The sequence below is a fragment of the Apteryx rowi genome, unplaced genomic scaffold, assembly GCF_003343035.1.
Source record: "Apteryx rowi isolate R43461 unplaced genomic scaffold, aptRow1 scaffold_97, whole genome shotgun sequence".
NCBI lineage: Eukaryota > Metazoa > Chordata > Aves > Apterygiformes > Apterygidae > Apteryx > Apteryx rowi.
This window is the reverse complement of record NW_020451282.1, coordinates 36,744-61,216: the sequence shown is the minus strand read 5'-3', so window position 1 is coordinate 61,216 and position 24,473 is coordinate 36,744. Positions and strand designations below refer to the sequence as shown.

The 24,473-nt window shown below is 42.4% G+C and overlaps 1 protein-coding gene across 1 annotated transcript in view; it reads left to right on the top strand.

Annotated features, from left to right (window-relative positions):
• The first annotated feature begins 16,329 nt into the window (after positions 1–16,329).
• Positions 16,330–24,473, top strand: part of CPZ (carboxypeptidase Z) — a 40,073-nt gene continuing 31,929 nt past the window's right edge. Inside the window, exon 1 of the mRNA XM_026054820.1 lies at positions 16,330–16,591. Coding sequence (XP_025910605.1) covers positions 16,504–16,591 — 88 coding nt within the window. The 5' untranslated portion in view covers positions 16,330–16,503. The remainder of the gene's footprint in view (positions 16,592–24,473) is intronic.

The following is a 24,473-nucleotide window of genomic DNA, read 5'->3' as shown; positions in this document are numbered from 1 at the left end:
TGTCCCACATGGTGTTCGACTGGTTTAGATGGAAGAGTCTGGGACCACAGGAATCCCCAACTTGAAAGGAGAGGTTCAGAGTCCTCTGGGCTGCACTTATACCTTGGCAGCCCTGGGTTTGCGCTGTTAGTTTTGGACATTAAAAATAAATCTTTTAATGGATTGATTGCTGCACATGTACTTGGCAGCCCTGGATTTGCGCTGTTAGTTTTGAACATTAAAAATAAGTCTTTTATTTGATTGATTTATTGTATTGGTGCCTCAAGTGAGTGATATGGGTCAGCAATTTGAATATGAGATTGTTATTATTATTATTATTATTCTTTATTATTAGGCATCATGATTGTAATATAGCCTTTAGGAAGTGGTACGTATATTCAATATGCCAGTATTTTATCAAGCCTAACCAAAGTCCACATATCTGAGTTACTAACATTTAGCACTTCAGTGGTATGTGATTACAATAATTGCAGCAACAGTAACAAAGATATATATGGAGTTTAGTTAAATAGCACCGTAGTTCCATCACTGAGCTAGTCCTATTCAAACAAGCTTTTATTCAGAAAAAAAAGTTAGACAGTAGAAGTGACAGATACCACTGTATTTAAGATATATTACTTCAGAAGCTATCTGTTTTCAAAGAACAGGCTAAAATATGTTAATTAATTTTAACAGATATATAATGTGTAAAATATTTCATGCAATGGCTACATTTGGTGGATTGTAATAATATTGTACAATCTTTTCTTTTTTATTGATCAATTAATCTGGTGATTTTAACTGACACAAAGAGATGTCTGGGAGATATTGTAACAGACCTGCTGCCAAATGCCCAGAAACACAAAGCTGCTTTATTACTATATGTATTTTTCTCTTTCATTTATTTTTAAATTTAAACAGGCATTGGAAGAATGGTGGAATTATTTTTGAACAATATTTGTTTGATTATATAAGACATGAATCAAAATATTCTATGGCATTCAATAAGCTACTATTTTCTAAACAAGTACATAAGAGGAAAATTAAAGCAATTCTAAAATATATTTTAAAAAATAAAGAAATACAACAGTAAAAAACACTTATTTTTATGTAACAATAGGTTTGACCCTATGAAGCATTGAGAAGGCTCTTCCTCATCCAACTAAGTATATAAGCATGTGATTAGGCACAGATATAATTTCCTTTGAAGTTAATGGCCCCTGTTCCCATGCTGAAAATTAAGCACACTCTCAACTGTTTTGTAAGATCAACGTTTGAGTGCTCAGCACATGGAGAGGGCTGTTCCCACCATCCACAATAAAGAAAGAGAGCCCGAGTGCAATCCCATTGAAGTCCAGGAAAGAGTGATGCTGCATAACAAATACAATGCTCTCTTATCTCCAGCTTTTAATCTCCGAGGCCTTTTCGATGCTTTTTTTTTTTTTTTGCGCCATGCAAGTACCCTAGGCCTCTGTGCTTTGCATCTATAGTTCTGCCTGTGTTAAAACTGAATGTACTACAATGGTTTTGTCTTCTTAGTAAAGTATTTGTACTCTCTCCAATTTTGTGTAAATACAGTATTTCAGAAAAAAAATATATATGTGGAATCTTTTCAGCTTTATTATCTTCCTTTTCTGCCTACACATACTTCCCCCCTACTGCCATGCTGCTACAAAAACCTGATGCTTCAGTCTTTCATGTCAGCTGCAGCATAAGGATCAGATGTCTCTGTTGGGGGGAGGAATGCTAATTTTTCAGTTATTTTATAGTCAATTCTGTGCCAAAAAGTTTTGATAGACTACAATATTTATCTGTAAATAAACATGAGTTTAATGATGCCTACAATAGTTAGCTGATCTATAGTTTTCTAAACAAAATGTTGCTCACTTTAATAAAGGAATATGTTAATGTAGTTAAATGTCTTAAACTGTCACCTCCAAGACACTCAAGCCAAATAAAGCTTTACTCTGTGTTTATCTTTTCTAGTGTTAAGAAAATAGTAGAGAAGAAAAAAATGTAATAAACTTCTGAAGCCATTGAACTTCTAAAGCTGCATTTAAAAGTGATAAAACAGAATATAGTTAAACCGATACATCTGCTATTAAGTTAATTAATTAAGCTGATTCATGCCAGTTGAGGGCATTGGCATGCACACATTACAGTCACAATCCAGTCCTGCAAAGTATGGAGCATTTCTGGAGGTGCTTAAGTCTAGATAAAAATGAAGAAAAAAAATAGGATTTTCACCCTGTCCTGGGTGTTGCAGAATTTTTTTGGGGTTTAATTCCCACAGAGAATTAGGCTGCCAAGCCCTACAGTGTGCTCTAAATGAAAAGTAAAGACACTGGCATGTAAGGAAGAGCAAGGAGTACTGTATTCTTCTTTATCCTAATTCATTGCTCTCAATCTTGATCTGCAATGACATGCTTTGCTTAGCATTGCCAAAAGACATCTTCCTCTGCTCAGTATGCAAGGCTAGTTCTGCAGGTAAGTTTTTCTTTCTCCTTTCCTCACCTCTCCCCACCCCATGCCAGAAAAGGGGCTTGCTCTACTTTTGTAACCAAGTAGGAAGTGCTCAGTGTGAGGTCCCGACTTCATTCCCCCACTTTCCTGACGCAGGAAGAGTGCCTGTCTCGCCTCAGTGCGCTGGGTTATTCTGGGATAGGAGGGGCTAAGGGGAAATACATTATGCCTCCAGCTTTTGAAATGCTGCAAAAAGGATCAAAGGATTACTGGGCTACCGGAGATGAGAACACGTATCTTTAATGGTGGGAACATTCACCAGAGGGGCCAAAGCTGTGGATTCACTCTTACTGCAGTTTTAGATAAAACAGTCACTAGATACACAGCCCTGACAGGGTTTAGGTCCAGTCAGAAGATTTCCACAGAAGCTGAAACGTGGTATCCAAAACAGCATCTTGCCATTGGCACACTCTTGATGACTCGAAGGTGGTGTTTCAGGAAACTTTGCCTGGATTTCAGGCCAAGCAGCCCTGGGGCCTAGGATGCTTTTGTGCTAGGAGATTAGGGACTGGCAAATGCCTGACAGGTCTGCTGTGGAGCTAAAAATCCTGAGATTTCGCTCTGGGGTAGAGATGGTCAGCAGGAACTGCCTGATGCTATGACTTCCCTGAGCTAAGGAGCTGTGACCCTCCTGCAGCTGCTTAGTGAAAACAATGCAAGTTATTAGAAGAGAACTTGAGAAATACACATTTTTACAGAGCAGTAACAGCAGGGCTTGGAAAGCTCCTGGGTTGTGACATTTCAGCTCTTAGTTGTGGTCAAGAGTCAGCAAAAAAGTTTTCTCCCTTGTCTGTAAACAGGCTTTTCAGCTGCAGAAACTGGAATTCAGAACTGCATCTTCCCCGGGTGATGTCCTCATCATAATGGCAGTCAGAGTATAAACTCTGCAGCACAATAAACCTTTAATTAGTCCATGCAAACTGGCCTAATAGAGTAGACATTCAGCTATAACCTCTTTGTCTTAATGCACCTCCACCAAAGTATTTCTAAGCCTGATGATTTGGACATTTCCTGACAAGATCCACGATGGAGTTTTTAATCTACTTTTACAGCAGAAAGAGGCAAGTCTGCATGCCCCATTTTCTAGGTGAGTGCTCTAACATTTATTTATCAAAAGGAGAGTCATCTCCTCCAAATAGGAACATTTTCTCCCTAGTGTGTTGATATTGCAGGCAAACTCTGAGTCTGCCAGTCAGGTTGAGTTTCTGAGGCTATAGAGATAAAGCAGTAGTTGGATCTTAGATTCCCCAAAGGCTGGTTATGAGTTGGATTCTAACCTGCTCAGTCCTGGCAAGATGGATGTGCAAGTGCAAAAATTAAACTAGGTTTCCTGAGTTGTTTGATATTGAAAACGTGTGTGTCTCTGACACTAGATGGGAGCTGAGCAAGGAGCTCCAGAATCATAACTTTGGCGTTAAATGCCTAAATTCCTCTTAATCCACTTCAGTGATTTTAAGATACTGTTTGATGAAGGACCTCAGATCCTGTGAACTTTCACTCTACAAATTCCTTAGCCCCATTGCAGAGGGGCATATACTTCATCTGGATAAATTAGCACCTAATAAACCCTTGTGAATAATCTGCTCAGTGATTACTAAATACAAATTTAGCCTATTTTAACATGAGTAATGGTGATACTGAACTGAACTTTCAGAGCTACTTGCAATATTAGGATTATTGCAGGATTAAGCATGTGAGGATCAAAGTTCTTTAATACAACTGTTCTTATACAACCAGAAAGTGATCTTGCTCTTTACAATGGTGGGTTAAAGCTCAAACTCTTTGAGAAATTTAGCAGCTTTGAATGTTTTTTGGGTAAAATGACCTGTGACAAGACGTTCAAGCTCACCCAGGTAAAGTGTTAAAAAGGATACTGAAGAAAATAGTCTTTTATGAGCAAGAAGGTTTTACTAGAACCCGTGGAGGACATGTTTTATGTTGTATTTAGGACATTATTCCCCCAAAATAATTATATGCAGTTGTGCACGCAGAATGAATAATCAACTATGTGTCTGTCTCAAAAGCACTTTCAGTATTGTCAAGTGCAAATGGCTTGTTAGGTCTAGTTCAGGAGGACACTTGGCTTGTGTGAGGTGTTAATTGCACAAGTAAATTAGAGGTTCTGCTTTTTATTTTTGGAAAGCAGGTCCAATTAATATTTAATAGCTCAACTGGAGACACAGCAGAGATGACCTTAAGGGAGTTGTAAATATATGAATATCTTTCAGTGCCAGAAGCTTTGGAGAGCAAAATGTCACCTGGCACAATATATGCAACTAGATCCTGCTCTGAACTGAAGCTGCCCTTCCCTGTGGCTTATAAATGTGACACAGGCCAAATGACTGGTGCCATTTCTGCATCTCTCTCGTTCTTTTCCTTTTACCAATAGGTTTTTCTTACTAGGATGTGAGGGTGCATGAAGGAAACTAGGTGCCTTCTGCTCTTTTTTGTGAGTGAGCACTGCATGAAGCATGAGTGGCTCACAGCCAGGCTACTCATATACTTTCAGTACAAATGAAACATATTGTAAAGCATGTATGTTAAATGTCATGGAGCCCATATGGTAAAAGACATTTTTAAGTGTCAAGAACTACTGGGCCACTCCTGCTGCCTCTTTTTTAACTAGATGCCTTCAGAAATATTATGGACAGTAACTAAAGCCTCTTCATTGCTGAATCCAATCTACTATCCACTATCACATACTGCCTGTGCAAGCTGCTGAGCAGCCTCCAAACAAAAAAAATCCCCTTTGGGACATAGCCTAAGCTTTTTGTTGTGCATACTTAATCCGTTTCACTGCATCTTGCTCTTTGTGTATGACACAGACAGATTTGTATTCAGGTCCATGGAGCAAACTGTCTGCTATGTGTTCAATGAAGTTTCCAAGTTTCCATTCCTAAACCAAAGTGGGTGAAATCTTGAAACGCTTTCCAAAAAGACTCCTTTTCCTCATGCGTGCCCCTAAAGTAGCTTCACTTAACTGGTTTTCTCACATTTGCATTTTTTCTTTAACTCAAGGCTTAACACTCTAATTGTATTCCAGTGAAGCCTGACTTTAAGTGGCAGACTCATTACTACCTTCCTTTCACTTTTATAACTCCTGCCTTTACATATCCAGCCCTCTAGTCTCCTTGCCTGCAGCTGTCAAACATGAGGCACATTTTCAGAATGTTTTACTGAAACCCAAAATATAGCTCAATGCCCTTCTTAATGGCCTGGGACTGGAGAGTGGGTCTGTGTGTGCATTTTTACCAGAATATTTAAATGTGTTTTAGGTCTTCTGTTTTGTATATTCTCCCTATTCCTATTAAAACAAAATGTTAATTGGTAATGGTCATGACCTTTGTTCTGTAAAAGACTGCTGCTCATCCCTCTTTATAGGTACATAACTCAGACTCTCGTTCAGTTTTAAATCTGGCTTTTCAGCTAATCAAAGCTCCCCCCCCCCCAATGAAGCCAGTTTTAGGTATTTTAAATATTTCTCTGGGCTTCCCACACAGTAGATTGAATGCTTCATTATCTTTTTATTCTTACCACCTTACTGGAAGCTAGTATTAAAACTGCTTTCCTCAGGAGACCTGAGGCACAGACAGAGGAAAGACCACAGAGCCAAGAAAGGATTGAATTACATGAAGCACACTTCATAAGACACCTAAGAATGTAAGACAAAAGCTTTCATCCTGAATACATCTGCTCCGTGTTTCTAGGGCATTTAAAAATGCCCTTCTTCTCATGGCCAGGGATACCTCAGTGTTGACAGTGGAGCTGAATTCATACAAAGCTCTTCTGGATACAGGACAAGTTCCTCTGCTCATCCTGAGGAGCTGGCACCACCAGCTCCATTTAGAAAGGGATGCCTGTCACTCTCTTTTCTTAAAACACAGCTGTTTGTGTTTAAGTTGTGGCTCCCCTTTCTATCTATCTATCCCTTTCTATTTCACCATCTGAGACTGTAACCCTGTGGGTTGGAGAGCTCAATCTCAGGTCTCTCCTCCTTGGAGAAAGCCACGGTGGCTGGGCTGGAGGCTGGGAACAACAGCGTCTTGCTCTCCTTTTCCAGTTAGTGGTTTAATTGTACAGAAATGAATTGGAGATGCCAGCCATGAGAAAGCAAAAGACTCCATGCGCATGGTGCTGGAGCTCAGTGGACACTTGCTAGAAAGGTGGGGTGATGCTCCTGTTCCTCTTCTGAGGACTATTTATATCTGGTTTATGTATGACATCCCGATCACTTTGTTGGTGGGTGAAGAGCATGTCTGAAAGGGAAATATGTTACAGGCAAGATCCTAGCCCCATTGACCTGTGGGAAAGGTGAGCCAAGATCTTACTTTAAGCTTTTCATCATTACAGAAAAAGTCTGAATTTGCAGAAATCTTTCCAAAAGACCGTTTAAGATCAGCTCAGTAAGGAAGTCTATTCACTGAATTAATCATAATTATTAAAGAAAAAAAAGTCCTTGGATTTTAGGATATCCTAGCAAACGGCACTTATAATATATTTTATGGCACTGAGATGTAATCTGTGAGGTTTATTTTTTTCTTCAAATGATAATACAAAGCTATTAAGCAGACTGAAAATGCAGATGGTGTGGCTATTGGGCAAGCTGCACTCCAGTCCTCTGACAGTCACACGCACCCCTGAGGCCTGCTATTCTTAAGACTTCTCGTACCCCTCTGGGTACAACCATGCAATCTTCTCTCTCTTACTGCATACCTGGGCTTGTTTCAGAGTCACAGTCTCTTCAACCAACTGTATTTGGCACTAGTAAGCTTCTTTCCTCTAGAAACAGAGGAGTACTGTGACAGCAGTGCCGAAAAGTGATTCAAACCTAGTTTTTTTGGTTTTTGTTTTTTTTCCCCCTCCTCCTTAAAAATCTTGTTTATTCTTTGAAGGATACATATCACACAAAATGAGGAATAGTACACCCTCTACCTGCATATTTTATCCATAAGCTTTCTTTGTAAGCACTAGTGAATTTGCTTTTGCCTAGTTACCTTCATAGCTGGGTTTAGAGAGAGTTTGGCAGAGACAGGAACAACAGCGTTTTCTCTTTGCATCTCTGCTAGCACGTGTTTCCCTTGCAGCTACTGGAAGCTCATTCAGTCTCTGTCCTTCCTTCTCCTTTGCCACCTTTTAAAGTCCCTTCCCTCCCTGCTCTCCATTCTCTCGCTTTATCTGAGACAGGCGATCCCCATTCCAGACACTGTGACTTCCCACTAGTGACTTTTTCCTTCTTTCCTTGATGCATTCCCTTGGACTACTGTGTTGTTGTTACTGACACTTCTTCTATGGATTTAGTTTTCTGATTTTTTTTTTAATTAATTTTCCACTTACACTCTGCTTTAGTTTTTAATTTTGTGCAAATGAGTAGGGTTGTAACATGCAAATTAAAAAGAAAAAAAACCTGTGCCTTTCACTTTTTTTGGTGTGTGTTTGACAATGAAAATATGCAAAGGAATCAAACCAAGAATCTATTCTACTGAATCTCTTTTGTGCCTTGGGATTTAAGCCTGCCAATTTCTATAGCCAGTAGTGCACAAGGGAATAATATGGCTACTATTGCATCTAACTGTATTTTAATCTTCAGATTAAAGATATCCATTTAGATATTCATTTATGGCTGAGTCAAGAAGGAAATGGTGTTCAGCATGAATTCCTCATAAGAGTAAAATTTGTATTTTTGGAGCTGTGAGAAGACTTCTTACCTACTGTACCCATAGGCCTTGTGAAAGGAAGGTTGGGTGGAAATGTAAGCTCCCCAAAGCGCGGATGCACAGTGCTTTCCTCTGGGCTTGTTTGGCAATGGCTAAGGGTCTGCTCTTGCCCCAGCAGCTAATCGTCTCTACTTTTAACGCTGGTGCTCTCAGGTTTAGCCCTCAGAGACTGTCAGTCACCCGGTAGCTTTCAATTGTACATGATATGAAACTGTAAAAACCAGAGAAATGGATCCCAGGACCTTTTGCCTCATAATTTCCCATACGATAGACTACTGTGCTGATTTGATCAGTCTTGAGGGTAGCTGTTGCTTGGCAACAGGAAGCTAAACATGTCCAACCGCAGGTGGAGTATGTAAATGGCTTGCTCATAGGTTGTCAAGAAACCTTGCTGCTGCTATCTTCCTCGCAGAGGAAAGCTGGGGGTCAGGCTTGCCTCCTGGTGCAATATAGTTTTCCTTCAGGGCGAAAGAAGGAGCTATTGAGACTGTGCCTAATAAAATCATCTGTAGGAAAAGAAAAAATTCAGCTCCTGCAGGTATTTCTTTGGATGTTTGTGCTCCAGCAGTGTCCTGCTTAGCAGTGGTTTAAAGGAAGGACCTGACTAATCAAAACTCTGGCAGGAAAAGTTTGCCATTTGGATGGGTCAATGGTTCCTTTTTGTTCCCCACTTGCAGTAAAAGAGCAGACATAACTCAGTGGAATGAATGATGGAGGGAAATTAGAAAAATACAAGTCCCCACTTGTCACAGGGAGTTCACTGTCACAGTAGGTCAGGGAGCTAATAACATGACTTGGTATGAAAAGGCCAAACTCCTGATGACAGCTTTTGAGCCACTAAGGTCTTATTCTGAAGCCTTCTAGGGTGAAGGAGTGGAGAAGCAACCTCCCTCATGGAGTTTAGCCTTATATGTGGACGATAAAGCATTTCTCATCTTCTTACAAAACTTAGCAATTCTGGATTGGATCTTTAACCAGAGGAACCTCATGATATCAGTATGACTAGATGAATTTACATTGGCAGAGGTTTTAATTCAAAATACTGGGCTTTGTCAAAAGCAGGAAGAAGGATTTGACTAATTGATGGAGCTATTCCCAGAGTTTAGTCCATGGCTGGTATTGTAGACTCTATAGCTTTTCTTTTATTCTTCCTGACTGTCCCGTTCTTGATCTTTTGATCCTCCATGACTGTGGCTTGGCCTGTTGTATAAAATTTATTTTTTCAAAAGTGTCTTGTATGCTTGAAATACTTGTAGATGACTCTTGCATATCCAATTAGTCATTATTTGGCCAGGAAAAACCCATAGTCAGTAACTCAAATTATTCCTCATGATGAGTCAGTTCTTCAGCCCCCATCCTATTTGTAACCTCTCTCCAAATTCCTTCCAATTTAACTTCCTGAAATTAAAAAACTGGTGCTTTCAATGCCATTTGAGACAGAATAATGTGACATAAGTGTGGCACAGAGCAGTGCTGTGCAGGGCTGTAGCTGAACCCTGGAATGAATCACATGGTGGCATCTCTGAGCCAGTGTCCCAAACATATACTGTAACAGACTACATATCCATATCCAGGAACCAATGAGCTTCTTACAAATAGGGAGTCTGAGTCAGGGGACCATTACATACATGACTGCTTTGCATGGCAGAGTTGTTGCACATGGGTCTGGCTAAAATCCCATGGGTTGTGTCCTCGTGGACTTTGACAGACAGCTGGGAGAACAGCCCTGAGCTCAGCATGGGCTGTGGTTAGTTTGCCTTCTGTACTGCAGACTGCTGTTTGGGATGGCTCCATGGTGCTGCACACTGTGCTGCTGAAGGTGCTGGCTGTGTGGGATCCTGCATCATCCCAAGGATGGTCTCCAACCTGGTCTTCACCTTCACTATCCCTATATGGCACCTCTGGTCTTTGGAGACATGCTGAATTATCCACAAAGGATGATCTGAGCATGGCCAGTGCTGGAGTTCCCCTGAATACAATAGAAGAATGCAATGCCAATATCTTCCAAAAGTTGCCTGAAAACAATAGACCTCACAACAACCAATTCACTTATTTTTGCCCAGAGAAGCTCCCTGTGGTTTCCACTGACAGTTTGTAAAATCTTTGAAAATGGGAGAAAATCAAAACAGGACTGAAGTTCCTCATGATTTAAAGGACTCCCTACTTAGGGGGAATTACTGCAGCACCACATGGCTGCGCGACTCTAAAGACTGGGAACCTTGATGTAGAGATAGGATCTTTGAGACACTTTTTAAAAATGATCATAACCCAGAGTTTTTGTTGGATTTAGGATCTTAATATACTGATATGTAATTTCAAAGGGCCTAAATTCCCTTAAAAATGTCCTGTGTTAACTAATTTTACAGCCTAATTCTCCAGACTTTCAGTGAGGCTTAGGTTTTGATTTGACTCAGGAGTTTATTTGTGAAAGTAAAGTTGAAATCCTCAGAGCTCCCAGGCCAATATTATTTGAAATGGCTACTGATCCTTTCTGCTCAAATTTAGCACCCAGTTTTCTGGAGAGTGTCAGCCCTGAAGGGCCCGATATCTCAGAAAACACTGAGGATCTGCCTTTCAGGAATCAGGGTCTGTTAAGTGTTCCCCTGTCAGGTATCTACAGACTGAAGCACTCAAAGTCACCTTTTCAAAATGCTGCCCAGCACCTCTGCAAATGTGCAAAGCAAACCCTGAAGGACTTCTTTTGAGTCTTGTGGCTTCAATGTTCTGTGAGACAGGAAAAGAGGCAAAGTGAAACGAGTCTCAAAATAGGACTGTCAAGTTCTTTTCTGGTAGAGCTGATATTAATTTTTAATGCTCCATCTGTGATCAGAAGAAAAGAAAGACCTTTAGTTCTCAGCGCAAATCTTTTTTGAGCACACTTATTTTTCATTGCAGACATTATATATTCACTTCTGTGATTCACAGACTTATTTGTATTATTTTTCTTGCTTTATGGCAATCCAAGAGAGTCACCCTTTGGCTTTATCTTGAACTAAGACCACAAAATGCATTGCCAGCAGCCCCTCATCAGTAATCCTGCTTGGCTACTTTACGTGTAGGAGTGATAAGATAATTCACTTTGAAGCCTCTGAGAGGATAAGGTGGTCCTTATGTCAATTCTGTCTTTTTACTGCTTAACTTTAAATAATAATGTGTGCTGAGGGTAGGGTTTGGTGATCAGTGCACACTATCTTGCACATGTTTTTTCTGCATATAGGATTGTATTTATTACTACCTTCATCCGTTTGCGGTCTTGTTCTACCATCTGGTGCTAGGTTCCCTTCTAGATTTGCTGTTACTTATAGCTTTGATCATGGCTGAATTTTAACTACATGAAATCTTCCCCGTCACCAAAAGAAACTTTCAAGTGGCTTAATTTCTTACTGATTAGCTTGAGCAAGCACAAAGGTCACATGAAGGGTTTAGTAATAGAAAGGCATGTATTCAGTTGAATCTTTCTAGGATGGTAAGGCCTCCTCCTGTTTTAATTGCACTCCTTTACGTTAAGATAGGATCAGTTCTGTGAATCACTTGGAAGTGGTACAGGGAACTAATTTTGTGGGTCCTTGGCTTAGTTAATATATGACAAGTCAGACAGAAGATGAAAACAAAATTTAGTTATCACTGGGAGTACCTTTATTGAATTTAAATGAACTGACATTTTTTAAGAGCTATAATATATATATTTTACATTTAGTATATTTTAACAGGGAAGAAAGAAAAATCTGTGACCCTAATATTAACAGGGCAAAAAAACACCCAGTTGTTTATTGCTTGCTTTGGTTTTGAGCAGATGAAAAAAATGTAGGGGGAAAGAAATTGGCAAAACATGCCAAAATGACAAAAATAAAAAGAAAAGAATTTAAGTCCAATTGTGGAGCCATTGCAGGAAATTTAATTTTTGGAGCATGGCTAGACTGGATTGCTCTGTGGGGGGGGTCTACCAGAACACTATTCCTTTTCCCCTAGTGTGCTGGTACTAATATGGACTTAGGTTCATAATGATCAAAACTAACTGATAGAAGCTACAGGCAGTCCATGGAGTATTTGAGACATACAGAAAGTTTTAGTCCGTGATTTGTCTTAAGACAAACTCTTAGGGTACGGTGTAGTGAAACATAAGAAATTTCTTTTTCTACTACCCTCTTTTTTGTTTCTCCGTCTAATTTCTGGCTCTGGATGTTTATGTGCAGTAGTTTCTAAAGCTGGTTCAGTCTTGTGGGTCATAAGGGGAACAAACTGAATGTTGAGATAAAAAGCACTGCTGAAAACCTCTGCAAGAAAGTTAAAAGCTCCCCAAGCATAATGTAGATGGTCCCAAAAGACAGACAGAAAGAAATTTCCCCAAATATCTACTCCTCTTAACAAATGGAGAGCTCTGAATACCACATGTATTTTTACAGTAAAATAAATAGTCTTTTATCTGCATGTATGTTAATTTGTACTAGAAGTATTTTTTTAGAGAAGGAGTATTTTGTAGCCTTCTAATTTATGTGAACAGAACTTAACACTTGGAAGCTGAAACAGGAGCCCTGGTGAGCCTTCCTCACATCTCTGCTTGTGCATGGAGCACAGTCAAGGCATAGGGGGTTGAGGTCTTGCAAAGACAGATAGAATAGTTTGTTTTGTTTTTTAAACGTGCTTATACCTTCTGTAGTGCAAAATCTCCTGGATTAATTAAATTACTGTAAAATCTCTTAAAACTATACCTGCTGACTTTACACTGAAACAGATGTGATGAGCTCAGATATTCCGCTCTGCCAGCTTCCCTGTGCAGGAACTAACACCTAGTGGGAGAGAACACAAGCTATGAAGGAGCATTTTGACTTGCAGTTTATGTCCTTCAGAAAACTGTTATTCAGGCACCACCACTTTTGTTTATTGTTCTGTCTCCTGTGAGTGTAGTCTGCAGTGAAGGAGATTTGAAAAGAGGAAAAAAAAAAGAAAAAAAAAAAGAGAGAAAAAAAGGTAATGAAATCCAATCTGGATCTGTCAGATCCGAGATCTCTGTGCTAAATCCCTCTGACAGTAGTAAGGATCCTGAGAACACATGTTCAATGTACAGTATTTAATCCTACTTTGAGTACCTGCCAAACAGACATAAAAAGAGTTTTGGTATTTAGTTCTGTCTGAGGATTTCTGGACAGCTGCTGTAATGTGGACTGTAGACTAGCAGAAAGGTTGCTGATCAGGAGAAGGCTAATCCATAACACGAGCTTGTAAAATTATTTTACTAATGTTATTGTAGTGATTCAAGTGCAAATGATTAAACCCAGCGGATGCTGCTACATCTGCTGCTCTTTCTTTAAGGAAGAGAGAAAAATTGCGAGAGAGAGACAAGAGCCTAAAAAGGGCTCCTGGGCATCTCAGTGAGCATGATTATGGTGTGGCGTAGGATGTAGACTTGGAAGGATGAATAAACAGGCAGAGTTCTGCTTCTGTCATCTGAGACCGTGGCCCCTTATAGACTCTATGTAGCTACAGACAGTGCCATACAGAAATGTGAGGGGACTCAAAGGCACATGTGCACCACATCGCAGCAGGGTGTAAAGGTGCAGCTCTGGTCCTGGACACTCTGCACCGGGGCAGAGTCCTGGACCTCGTCTGGGCATGTGGCCATGATGACATGACTCATGTGCAGCTTGTTCCAGAGCTCACCCCAGTTAGTCTTCATGTGGAGCTGCCTTGCACAGAGTAGACAAAACATTGACTCCACATCATTTTGATGAATATGATGTCAAAGCACAAAAGCCTGTTGAACTGGGGAAAAAATCAATGCATAGACAAACTACGATTAATATTAAATGGATACAATAACCTTGAGAAAGAGAAATGACCTAATATAATGTCTACGCAACTCATTTCATTCAGAGAAATAACAAACAGCTTTTCCCAAATGAATCCAAATCGGTATTCCCAGTGTGATGAATCGCCTATACTTGGTCTCATTAGTATTTGAAATTAAGTATGGGCGCAGTATTACTGCCCAGTAGGGCCAATGGAGCTGCTGAAAGCAGGTGGCCGTGGTTTGCAGAATGTTTTGGGGGAGCCTGGCAAAGTGGACTTAAGTTTGCTGCTGTTCTAAAAACATGATCCTAAAGTACATGGCATCTAAACTAGGACTGGTGGCCTGAATTATGGTGGAGGGGAGGAAACACAGGATATAGTGTCTAGGCTGAAGGATGGGAGACAGTGAGTGAGAAGTCACAGGCACAAACAAAAACCTAACAACAAGAAAAAGACAGAAAAGGGGAAAGCTTATTGGATTACAGCCACTGAAGAATTGGTTCTGCGGTGGAGCTCATCTCAATGGGATGTGTGGTGGATGAGATATGTCATTCCATACTCATAAGGGCTGCAAATAATTTCAAGGAAGAAATCAACATTTCTTGGGAATGTGGGTCAGCTTCTGTTTGTAGGTAGAATCTCTGCAGCCTTTTTCACTGTAAGGAATTTATCCTTATCGCTTAGGTAATATCTAGGTGTTTACTGCTGAGGGCAGCCTGAAACCCTCGCTCTTTCCCTTTAATGCAAAATGCATCGTCCAGGCACACAGCGAGGTTTGGGGTTAAGTGCAGCCAGAATGCACCCTCAGATGTACTCGAGGACAGACTGGCATTCAGAGCAGCTGTCCTCAGGCTGCCGGGGAGCTGGGCAGAAGGTGAAGTACATCCTGCCCTTTCAGAGATGTGTTTGTACCGTCTTTTTATTGAAAGTCCAGACTTGCTCCTGTGTGATCAGGAAAAAAAGGCAGTCAGATTATACTCTTCTTAGAATTTTATTTTTGACTCCCGATGAACTTGGGTGCTGTTTGCCCCCACTGTTATACCCAGGAAAGACTCTGAAGTCTCCAGATCTAGTAGAAATTACTAGACGCAGGAGAAGTCACCCTCCTGCACAGATCCTGGCAGCAGAGGACTTCCTTTTCTGCTGAGGTTCCCAATCCATCTAGTGGTGTAAGCCCTTCCAAACACGGTGAGGAATCGATTACTTTTCGAGACACATATGGCATTCTGCTGCCCTGTCAGCCTCTTTTGTGTTTCCCTGCAGGGGGGTTTATTTGATTACATTACCATAAAGCACAGAGCTTCCCTACCAATCTATCTGACAGTGATCAGCATGAGTCAATGTGCTATGACTACAAGGACAGACTCTCTGCTCCCAGGGTCCTGCCAGCACAGCACCTGGGAGATGTCTAAGCAGGTATCTGTCCTCAAAGGAACATGTACTACCTGGAAAGGCAGCATGCTTTGATCTGTTTTGGTCCCTTAAAAAAAAAAAAGAAAAAAAAAGAAAAAGAAAGAAAGAAAAATTCATTTTACTGTGATATGCATGGAAAAAAGATTTTTTTCTATATGTAGGTAAAAAAGGAAGAGTTCACATCCTACCTAAGGAAAGCATCTCCCACCATACCTTTTGCAGAGGGATAAAAACATACATCTCTGTTTTAAAGAAACCAGAAAAAAATCAATTTAAGGTAAATTTAATATAGATCTACCATCCAGCTAATATACTTATTGCTGTTTTGGGATCTTCTCCAGGTTTTTGTGAAAATATTTTTAAAGAATAGACAGAAAAGATTATTAGCTCTCCAAATTTTCTTGTGAAAACTGAATCTTATTTTTAAGTAAAATGGCATGCCTGGGAGGAGTAGGCAGAGGGGGAACCTGTGGCTGTGTTGGGGGCTCCCGTTTTCGCTGTGCTGGAGGGGTGCAGCTCCAAGTTCCTGCACTACTGTGTGTGTTTTAAACTCGCAGTTAAGCTAGTTATGAAATACCATTCTTCAGGCAGAAAGTTGCTTTTGACTGTCTGTTTTTCTCTTGCTCTCCCTCTCTGTTTCCCCCCTGTTTTCTCCAGACAGTCACTGTCCGCTTCAGGAGGCTCTAACATGAGACACACTTTAAGGAAGCTCCTGTTTCCCTTGGAAAAGCTGTAGCACAAAGACCCTTGGTCGAAGAGCAGGCAGATCCCTGTGGGGACCCCCCTTCCCTCCAACTTTTAACGCAATTAGAAACCAGGCTGCAATGGGGAGGCAGGCAGAGGGGAGGGAGAGCTCCTTCCTCCTCCCTCTGCTCTGTCTCAAATCCTTTTGCTTTCCAAGCTCGAATGTTAGTTGAAATCTGATGCCTGGACTGCATATGCTGTGAGACGTGGGCATGCCCTTGCAGTGCACCGGTTTCCTCCGCGGTTTGGAGAGCTAGAGCCGTGCTGCGGCTCCAAGTGAAGGAGCTGCTCCACCAGGCAGCAAGTGCCACATCACTGGGTTGCCTGTGCAAGGGGCTCCAGCATGGTCCTGAGGATCCTGCTCCTCCTCAGCGGGCTGCTTAGGGCCACCGAGCTGGCCCCCCGCTGTGAACCCGGCCAGGAGACCCTAGGTAAGGCTGATGACCCCAAAAGCCCTGCTTCCCTTCTCCTCCCTTCCCCTGGAGGTGACCAGAGAGAAGGGCTCCAGCTTCGAGGACAGGGAGGCAGGAGCTCTAGCCCTCCCCTGGTTACGAGGGATGAGCTCTTTGGAAAACTGCAGGCTGCCAGGGATGATATTTGGGTTGTGTTTGGGAAGCACAGAAGGAAGGAAGGCATTGGGGTGACTCTGTAACAGAAAAAACAAATCTATGATGCAAGGGGATGCAATGCTTCCACATCATTGTCCTTTAAGGCCATGTCTGGATGTGTCTGTCAGTTTGAGTTCCCCATCTGTAGGATCCCCCCTTGCTAGCTTGGGAATGCAGTAGATTGTCCCAGTGTCTGGCATGTCCTTCTAGGAATGTGGTAGCTGGATTGCTAGAAGGTGAACTTTTGACCTTGTGCGTGTTTTTCTGTTTAAGAAAATCTTCTCCTTACATTCAGCTTTAGGTCACTTATTTCAAGTCCAAAGTACAAGAAGATTTATCAGGAGCTGACAGCTATAGGGTGTGTTTTAGCTTGCTATAAGCAATATGGAATTTGTATGAACTGATTAGCTGGAAAGATAGATTTACCTATTAGAATAAAAGGCTGGATAGGAACACTTTGATACATGGATTAAAAGTTTTTGGTTCAGTAACCAGCTGACTGTTAAAAAAAATCTTTTAAAAATGTGATGTTTTTTATAAAGGGGGCTTAATTCAGATTTCATTTACATGGGGACAGTGGAGAGAGAAATCCAGAGTAATTCCAGTTTAATTAAGAGGTCAATTCCAGGAAAACAGTAAAAGTGAGGAAAACTATTTTCAGAGGGTTCAAATTCAAAATGATTTGGAAATAAGATTTATAGGAATATAGGAAGGGAAAAGTTAACCTGAAATTGACCTTAATGTTACTCAGGGAAGTTCAGCAGTACTTGAGTTTTTAAATATAAGCCATAGACTGTCACTGGCATGAAACTTCTACACAATGCAATCCATGTGCCATGTACTGCATATAATTTGAGAGTGCTGTTCCCACGAACATCAAAGTGAGGTCTACTGCAGGATGGAGAAGTTTTATTTTTGGATAATGCTGCACAAAGAGAAATGTTGTAGGCTATTTACAACCAGTTACAGGAAGAGGCTTCGTGGTTTGCAACATGCCCTTTCTCTGTGAGGTCTGTTTCTACTCCAGTTCAAGCTGATCACAGTTTTGCTTTGAGGAATTAGTCCTGGCAGCCACGAATGTATAGACAACTGAGGGTAACTCTGATGTTGCAGAACGTCCTGTAGATGCCTGCAACTGTGGTAGCCTTATGGAAGGGCTTGAGGAAAGGCAGGCAATGCAAATACACCTTGTGTGTGGAAGGGTTGGACCCCCGAATATGGCCCTAGAGAGATGGCTGATGGTAGGGAGAATGATCTGCCAATGTGCTTCTGTTTTTATGTGGAGTGCATGGTGAGGAAGGGGCATCCATCCTCCGGAGGGCTGTAGGCCAGGGAATAAAGTATTGGCCTGGAAAATCAGACACCTGCCAGACCTCTCAAGGATCTTTCTTTAGTAAGAGGGAGATAATTTCAGGTCGCAGGAAAAGAGAGGGGACTGCCATGCCAATCATGTTCATGGGGTAACTTTGTAGGGGGTCTCCTCTCAACAACAGACGGCAGTAGGTTATGACTGCAGCTGTAGCAACAGGAGTTTGTCCCCTGCTTTGGGGTCCCTCCCACCAAATGCAGCTGTGGAATAGATTTTGGTGGCTCACCAGAGCCGAGGGGTCCTGGAGCAGGAGAGAAGCCATGAGCTTCTCTTAGGCGTGAGGTAAGGGGAGGTGTCAATGCCTGACACCCAGCAAGTCTGGAGCTGGTTTCTGAAGGCTTCTGGCCTTCTGAGGGATGCTTGCTTTTCTGTGCCTCAGTTTCCTCTTTATTTTAATAAGAACCCAAACCAAAATAGGGCTAATGATACCTATACCCTTGCAAAATGCTTTGTGCTTTCCTGTCAAGATACATAAAGAGATAATCCCTGTAATCCAGCCCCAGTGAGTAGTCACCAATGCATGGCACAGGCATCAGAGAGTATGTGGGAAGCTTTTTGGATGGCAGCTGGGAACAATTGCACTGTGAGAGAGCACAACTTCCTTCTCCTCAGCTCTGCGTGTCATGTATCCCATGGGAGCCAGTAAGCCACTGCCCAACCCAGAGATAAAATACTACCTTGCCCTGTGGTGAGGTAGCATGTTCCAGCCCCTGCTGACTTTTACTGGCCTCTTCAGCCTCTAGTTTGGGAAAGAGAAGTAAAACTTGGCATATTGCCTCTGAAAGGTGGCCAGCCTTCAGTGGGGGGGATCTAATGGCACAGGTTCCACCTCCAGCAGCAAAGCCTCTTTTACCTGAGCCTGTTTTATGTGCATGTCTCTGCTGCTGACTGATGCATTTCGGTGGTAATGAGTTAAATGCAGCACTTTACCAACAGCAACAGCAAAAACAAAAAAAAGTAGAGGCAGGCTGAAGTCTAAAAATACTAAAAGCAGATGACTTTCTTTGCAGTTGGGGCCAGCTCTACTATTGAGATGATACCAGCAGCCAGGCTAAGCTTGCAAAATGATGGAGATAACAAAATATTTCCCAATTACTCATATTCAGCGGCTTGCAACATTTCCCTGGCTGCTCCCACTGATGGGAGAGAGAGCTTTATAGCGGACTTCCCGGGGAGAGAGGGACGCCAGTGTTAAAATGCATATGCGAATCCACCCTGGATATTTAGTGGGTGAGCAAGGAGCTGACAGTTTGGCAGTTTTCCTACGGCACATGGCCTTGTTTCTGTGGAGCTGAGAGGCAGTGGGGGATATTGCACGTTTCAGTGCAGGGACAGTCTGTGCCTGTGCCACGGGCTCGGGGCCGGCGCCTCGCTGCCGTCTGTGGTGCCACCGTGTGGGCTCGTCGGCTTGCACAGACGGCTTTTGCAGAGATGTTGAAGCTGGAGGGTTTTAGAGGCAAAAGGAATGCCTGATGTGTGTGCAAGGGATGCTTTCAATAAAAGTCATCCCCTGCTCTCTGCTGGAGCATTTGCAAGGTGTTTTGGGTAAATGGGATATCCCATCAGAGGTCACTTCTAAGGGCCATAGGTTGTTTTATTGGGAGGGCTGCTGTGACGGGGAGAGCACTGTGCCTAGGGGCCACCCTTGTGGGCACCCTTCTTTGCTGTGTGCATCCTCCTCCTCCTTCCACCCAACCTCTCACATCTGTTCTTCCTCTGCTCCTTAGCCAGAGATTGCCACTCCTGGGGTCACTGTAGGGTCTCTAAGCCTAAAGAAAGGGGGGACAGGAGGGAGTGGGGTTGCAGGACAGGGATATAAGGAAGAGAGTTGGGGAGGGAAAAATCTCTAGTGTCAGGGCAGGGGACAGATACCTTATTTCCTCTGGGACCCAGAATGGCTTTTGTGACACTGGTTATTCCAAGCTACAGTATTGTGTAAGATTGATTGTATGCTGGAAAACCAGAATGACTGAAGAACTGGCCTTACATATAGATGGTGTGCATTTCCCCTCTCCTTCTCCAGTGATTCCCATCTCCACACTTGCGATGGCTTATTGCTGAGCAACAAAAGGAAAAGCCATTGTCTTCCATGACCTTCAGGCTGGCCCTATCTTCATAGGATCCAAGCATGTCATATGCACATTTTTAATGCTTGTTTCTTGGTGTAAAAAACAATGTCGTGCACACACATAGTCAGGCTGAGCCTCTCCAACTGCTCTCATGCATTGCAGTGGCATCCCTTGGGGAACACAGAGCTGGGGCTGCTCCTCTGCCTCGGGGCCTGTTGTGCTGGGGTGGATCTCTCACGCTGCTGGGCTGGCACCGGGGGTGCAGAAAGGGAGCAAGGTCACAGTGTCGTGTAGGAAAGCCCAAGCTGTGGGAATGTCTCCTGTTGTGCCTGAGATGTGTGTTCCAGCCTTGTCAAAAAAAAAAAAGAAACAAAAACCCCCTAGTGTCTGCAATGTGCACACTCACAAGACAAGAAATTCCAAGGATGTGAGGCCAAACTCTTGTAAACTTGGCTTTCATCCCTGAGTCATGTGAGTTGTTCTGGTTTCCCATCACTGACTGAAAGGAGAGCTTGCCCTAATATTTCTGCGTAATTATTGTTTCAGTGACACTGATCCTAAGTTACATTTAACGAGGGAAATGGAATAAGAAAACACCACTTATATGGGAAAAGTAAATTTGTACTGAAAATATAGTACTCAGGTATCTCCTTTTTACCACAGTTTATGCATGATTTTAATATGAAGGCAAAGTTTTCTTCAGGACACTTGTTCAGACACTTTTTGACACATGGGTGTATAAATATTCCCCTTCAGGCTATCTAGAGTCACATGAGAACAATTTCCTCCTCAAGCTTGGATAAATGTCGTGGCTACCACAGCATGAGGAGGGTGTACTGGGAAGTCCTCTACAAGACAGCTTTACCTAACTTCATTCCTGACGCCTGACATGAACGTGGAGTTTGAGGCTGGTGGGCTGCGTCCTGGTCTATCTCCAGGCTCTGACCTGCGCCTGTTATGACCGCTCATTCTTGTTGGGACAGAGTCGCTCTCCCAGCTGGACACTGCTGTTCTAGGTCAATGGAGTTTACATTGCAAGAGTTAAAACATAGATTTAACCCCCCTTTTTTATACTGTTGTAACTTGATTTAGTTGTCACTATTTCAGTTTTAGAGGGATATAGCAAGAAACCTGGCTCTAAGAGACAATATGAGATTAAGGCATGGATTTAAAGTTTCCAGTGCTGTTAAGATCTTAGTCAAGGCTGTTGGCCTGACTATCAGTCTTTTGTAACATAAAAATACCATGTTTGGCTAAAACTCAAGTGCCTGAAGAAAGGACCGGGTGTGATATTAATTACAACATCTTGCATGCATCTAAACAAATGAAAAGATAAGGTTATGATAGAGGGCTACGTGGACTGTGCTTACAGAGGATGGAATGAACTTTTGGTAAAGGGTGTGGGAGGACTGTAGCATCTAAGATAAAAACCTCAATGTATCAGACATGAGCCTCTGTCTTGTGAGTTTTAACAGACAAAATAGTCAAAGGTAAGCCTTTGACCAAAGGTAAACCTCTCAGTACAGCATCCTTAGAGAGCCGGCATTGAGCCACGGAGAATATATGGTCACAAAGTAAAGCTATGCTGGGATCACCACTCCAGATCCCAGGCCAGGATAGTAGTTTCATCCTTCTTCTCCAGTCACCCTAGCAAAAATTCAGCTCTTTAGATATGATAGCTGTAGAGGTTTCCTGACCTCCTCAACCTCCTCGTCCCCAGCTGTTGTTTTAATCCTAGCTTCTCCCAGAGCTGAGCTGTTTTCTCCTTCCCTCACAGACCAGACACTGAAAGATGGTCCCTGCATGCCTCCACATCATCTTGGTTCATGGTAAAAACATACTGAAAAGCATCCCAGCCACATGTGCAGCCCAGGAACAGCCTTCAGCTAATTTGGCAATTGCAGGGTGATTCTGTCGTTTTCATTTTTTTTGTGTTTTGTTTTCCTACCTGGTAGTTCTCCCTTCACAATTTGGAAAACATCTCAGCTGAGGCCAAAAAAAGAATTTAGTGTTTTGTTTTGTTTTGTTTTTTGTTTTTTCTGTTCAGATCTTTCAATTACGAGGACTCCCTGGAGTGGGACTTACAAGCCAAAGATACATTTGGGGTGGCACCGGGCAATCCTGTTGCTGGAGGCACCGAGACAGTCGGTGGGGAGAGACAGGCAGGCAGCAGCATTGTTCCTTTGCTCTTCTCAGGCTCTAGAGCTGCTCGAGTTTCATCCAGACAGGTAGAAAAAACACAGAATTTCTCTGAGGATGGCTTTGATCTGTTGCTGAGTGTTTGCAAATTGTCACAGATTTTGGCCCAAAAGTCTGCAAGTTGCATGAACTTCCATCACCCATGAGAAAAGCTTCACCACCTTCTTGCGGGCCCCAAGACCTGTCCAGCAAGAGAAATGTTTCTGGAAGAGCCAGGCTGCTGCTGTTGCTGCTGTGGGAATGGCTTCGGGGAAATCAGGGACTCAATAAAAATGGGTGTTTAATAGAATGCCAGGAAGCGGGTGCCTTAGAAAGAAGGATGATTAATAACGAGCATTGGCTTCTCTCTTCCCACTGTGATCTTGTTCTTCAAAGCAAAGACATATTAGACATTAATCTCTTTCAGGTGCTTTCAGACTTTTTCATGTGAAGGAGCAGGGCTAAAAAGGGGCTTGTCTCACCGCCTGCATGTCAGGACCCTGCATACTGTTTCTGTCCCTGTTTGCAATCACATCACTTCCTTGGGGCAGTTGCAGCAATTGCTGAAGTGGAAGATTACTAACAGGGGAACAGTCCTGTACTCACAAAGTTTTTGATGTGTCCAGAAAAAGGAGTTAATCACATGGGCTGCTTTTTGCAGTCTCCCTTCCTCCTCTGTGTGGCTGGGGATCTTCTCCACTTCCGCCTCTGCACGTGCATTTGCATTACTTAGCTGCCTCCTCTCCTGGGGAATCTGCGTGACCATTTCCTTCCTCGCTGGGCTACCCCACCGCATCGTTCCTCTGCCTTTAGCCCTGTCTCTTGTCTGCTCCTGCTGCACCTCCAGCTGGAGGTTTGGATCCACCAAAGTATTCCCTGTGCCCCTGTTGTGCTTGTGCTTGTGCTGTGGCCAGGCGCAGGTTCTGGAGGCAGGTTCTGCTTTGCTGTCTCCAGGCGCTGTTGCAACGTTTTGCAAAGGGGTGCAACCCAGGGATGTTGCATGTTGTCACTTACAGCAAGTTTTGTCTCTTCAGTGTTACAAGGTAGATTTTCATTGCAAAGACTGACTCAATGAACCACGTAGAACAGCAGAGAGAGAGTAATACTAATAGAATCAGAAATTGAAATGCTTTGTTTGGAAAAGCAGAAGTTTTGCCTATAAACAATCTAAAATGAATACATATGTCTTCCAGATTAACATAGTATCGTAAGAAACCCAGGAATCTGGTAGGGGGTGTGTTTGTACAGCATAGATTATCTAATCTTGTTCGATCTATCAGTCATAACAGTGCAACTGTGTAAGCCTCTCTGAATGCTTCAGATATTTTGAATTTAAGATTGGCCCTTGGGCTGGTGCCATATCCACAGGCACTCAAGTTTCCTTTTGGCTTTGCTCTCAAAAAGACTACGAGCCAAGCCGTGGCACTGGAAGTAGCTGTTGGGCTCCATTGTCTGATTTAGGGTTAATCACAGCAGCCTGGTTCTTTCAGTGCTGAATCATCAAGGGGAAAAAATGTAAACTTGGCAGTAAAATATGTATGTCTTGCATTGTAGATTTTCAAGCTTGCCTTTGCAAATTAAAACCAGAAGCGTATACTATGGAGAGGGCTCAGAAAGCTTGAAATGGCTTTTCTCCTCTTCAAGAAGTGTTTTTTATCCATAATCTTAAATAGAAGCTGTACTACTGAAAGGACTTTTGTACCTCTGGTGAAATAGATATATAAAGTATAAAAATTGAATATAAAAATTGAAAAGACTGTTCTGGATCAGGAGGAAAAAAGTTCTCTCTGTATTAACCTGTCCGTGGATGTGACTATGAGGAAGCAACACTGTGTTCCTCTGAGCCCAGGGAAGTCTCTGCTCAAAAAATGGAAGAGGTTTAGGTTCTGTCAAGCGTACTAGAAGCAGGGACTGAAGCCTGTCAAGCTAATCTGAAGATCTGAGAAACTCTCTGTATATCATTGCCTGCTGTTTCTCTCATGAAAAAGAGAAGGGAATGATGAAATTCTTGCAGCAGGCATTGCTGGAGCTTCGACAGAACCAGTGGGCACAGGGGTTTGCTGGTTGTTTAGCTGGCCCCGGGGCTGCG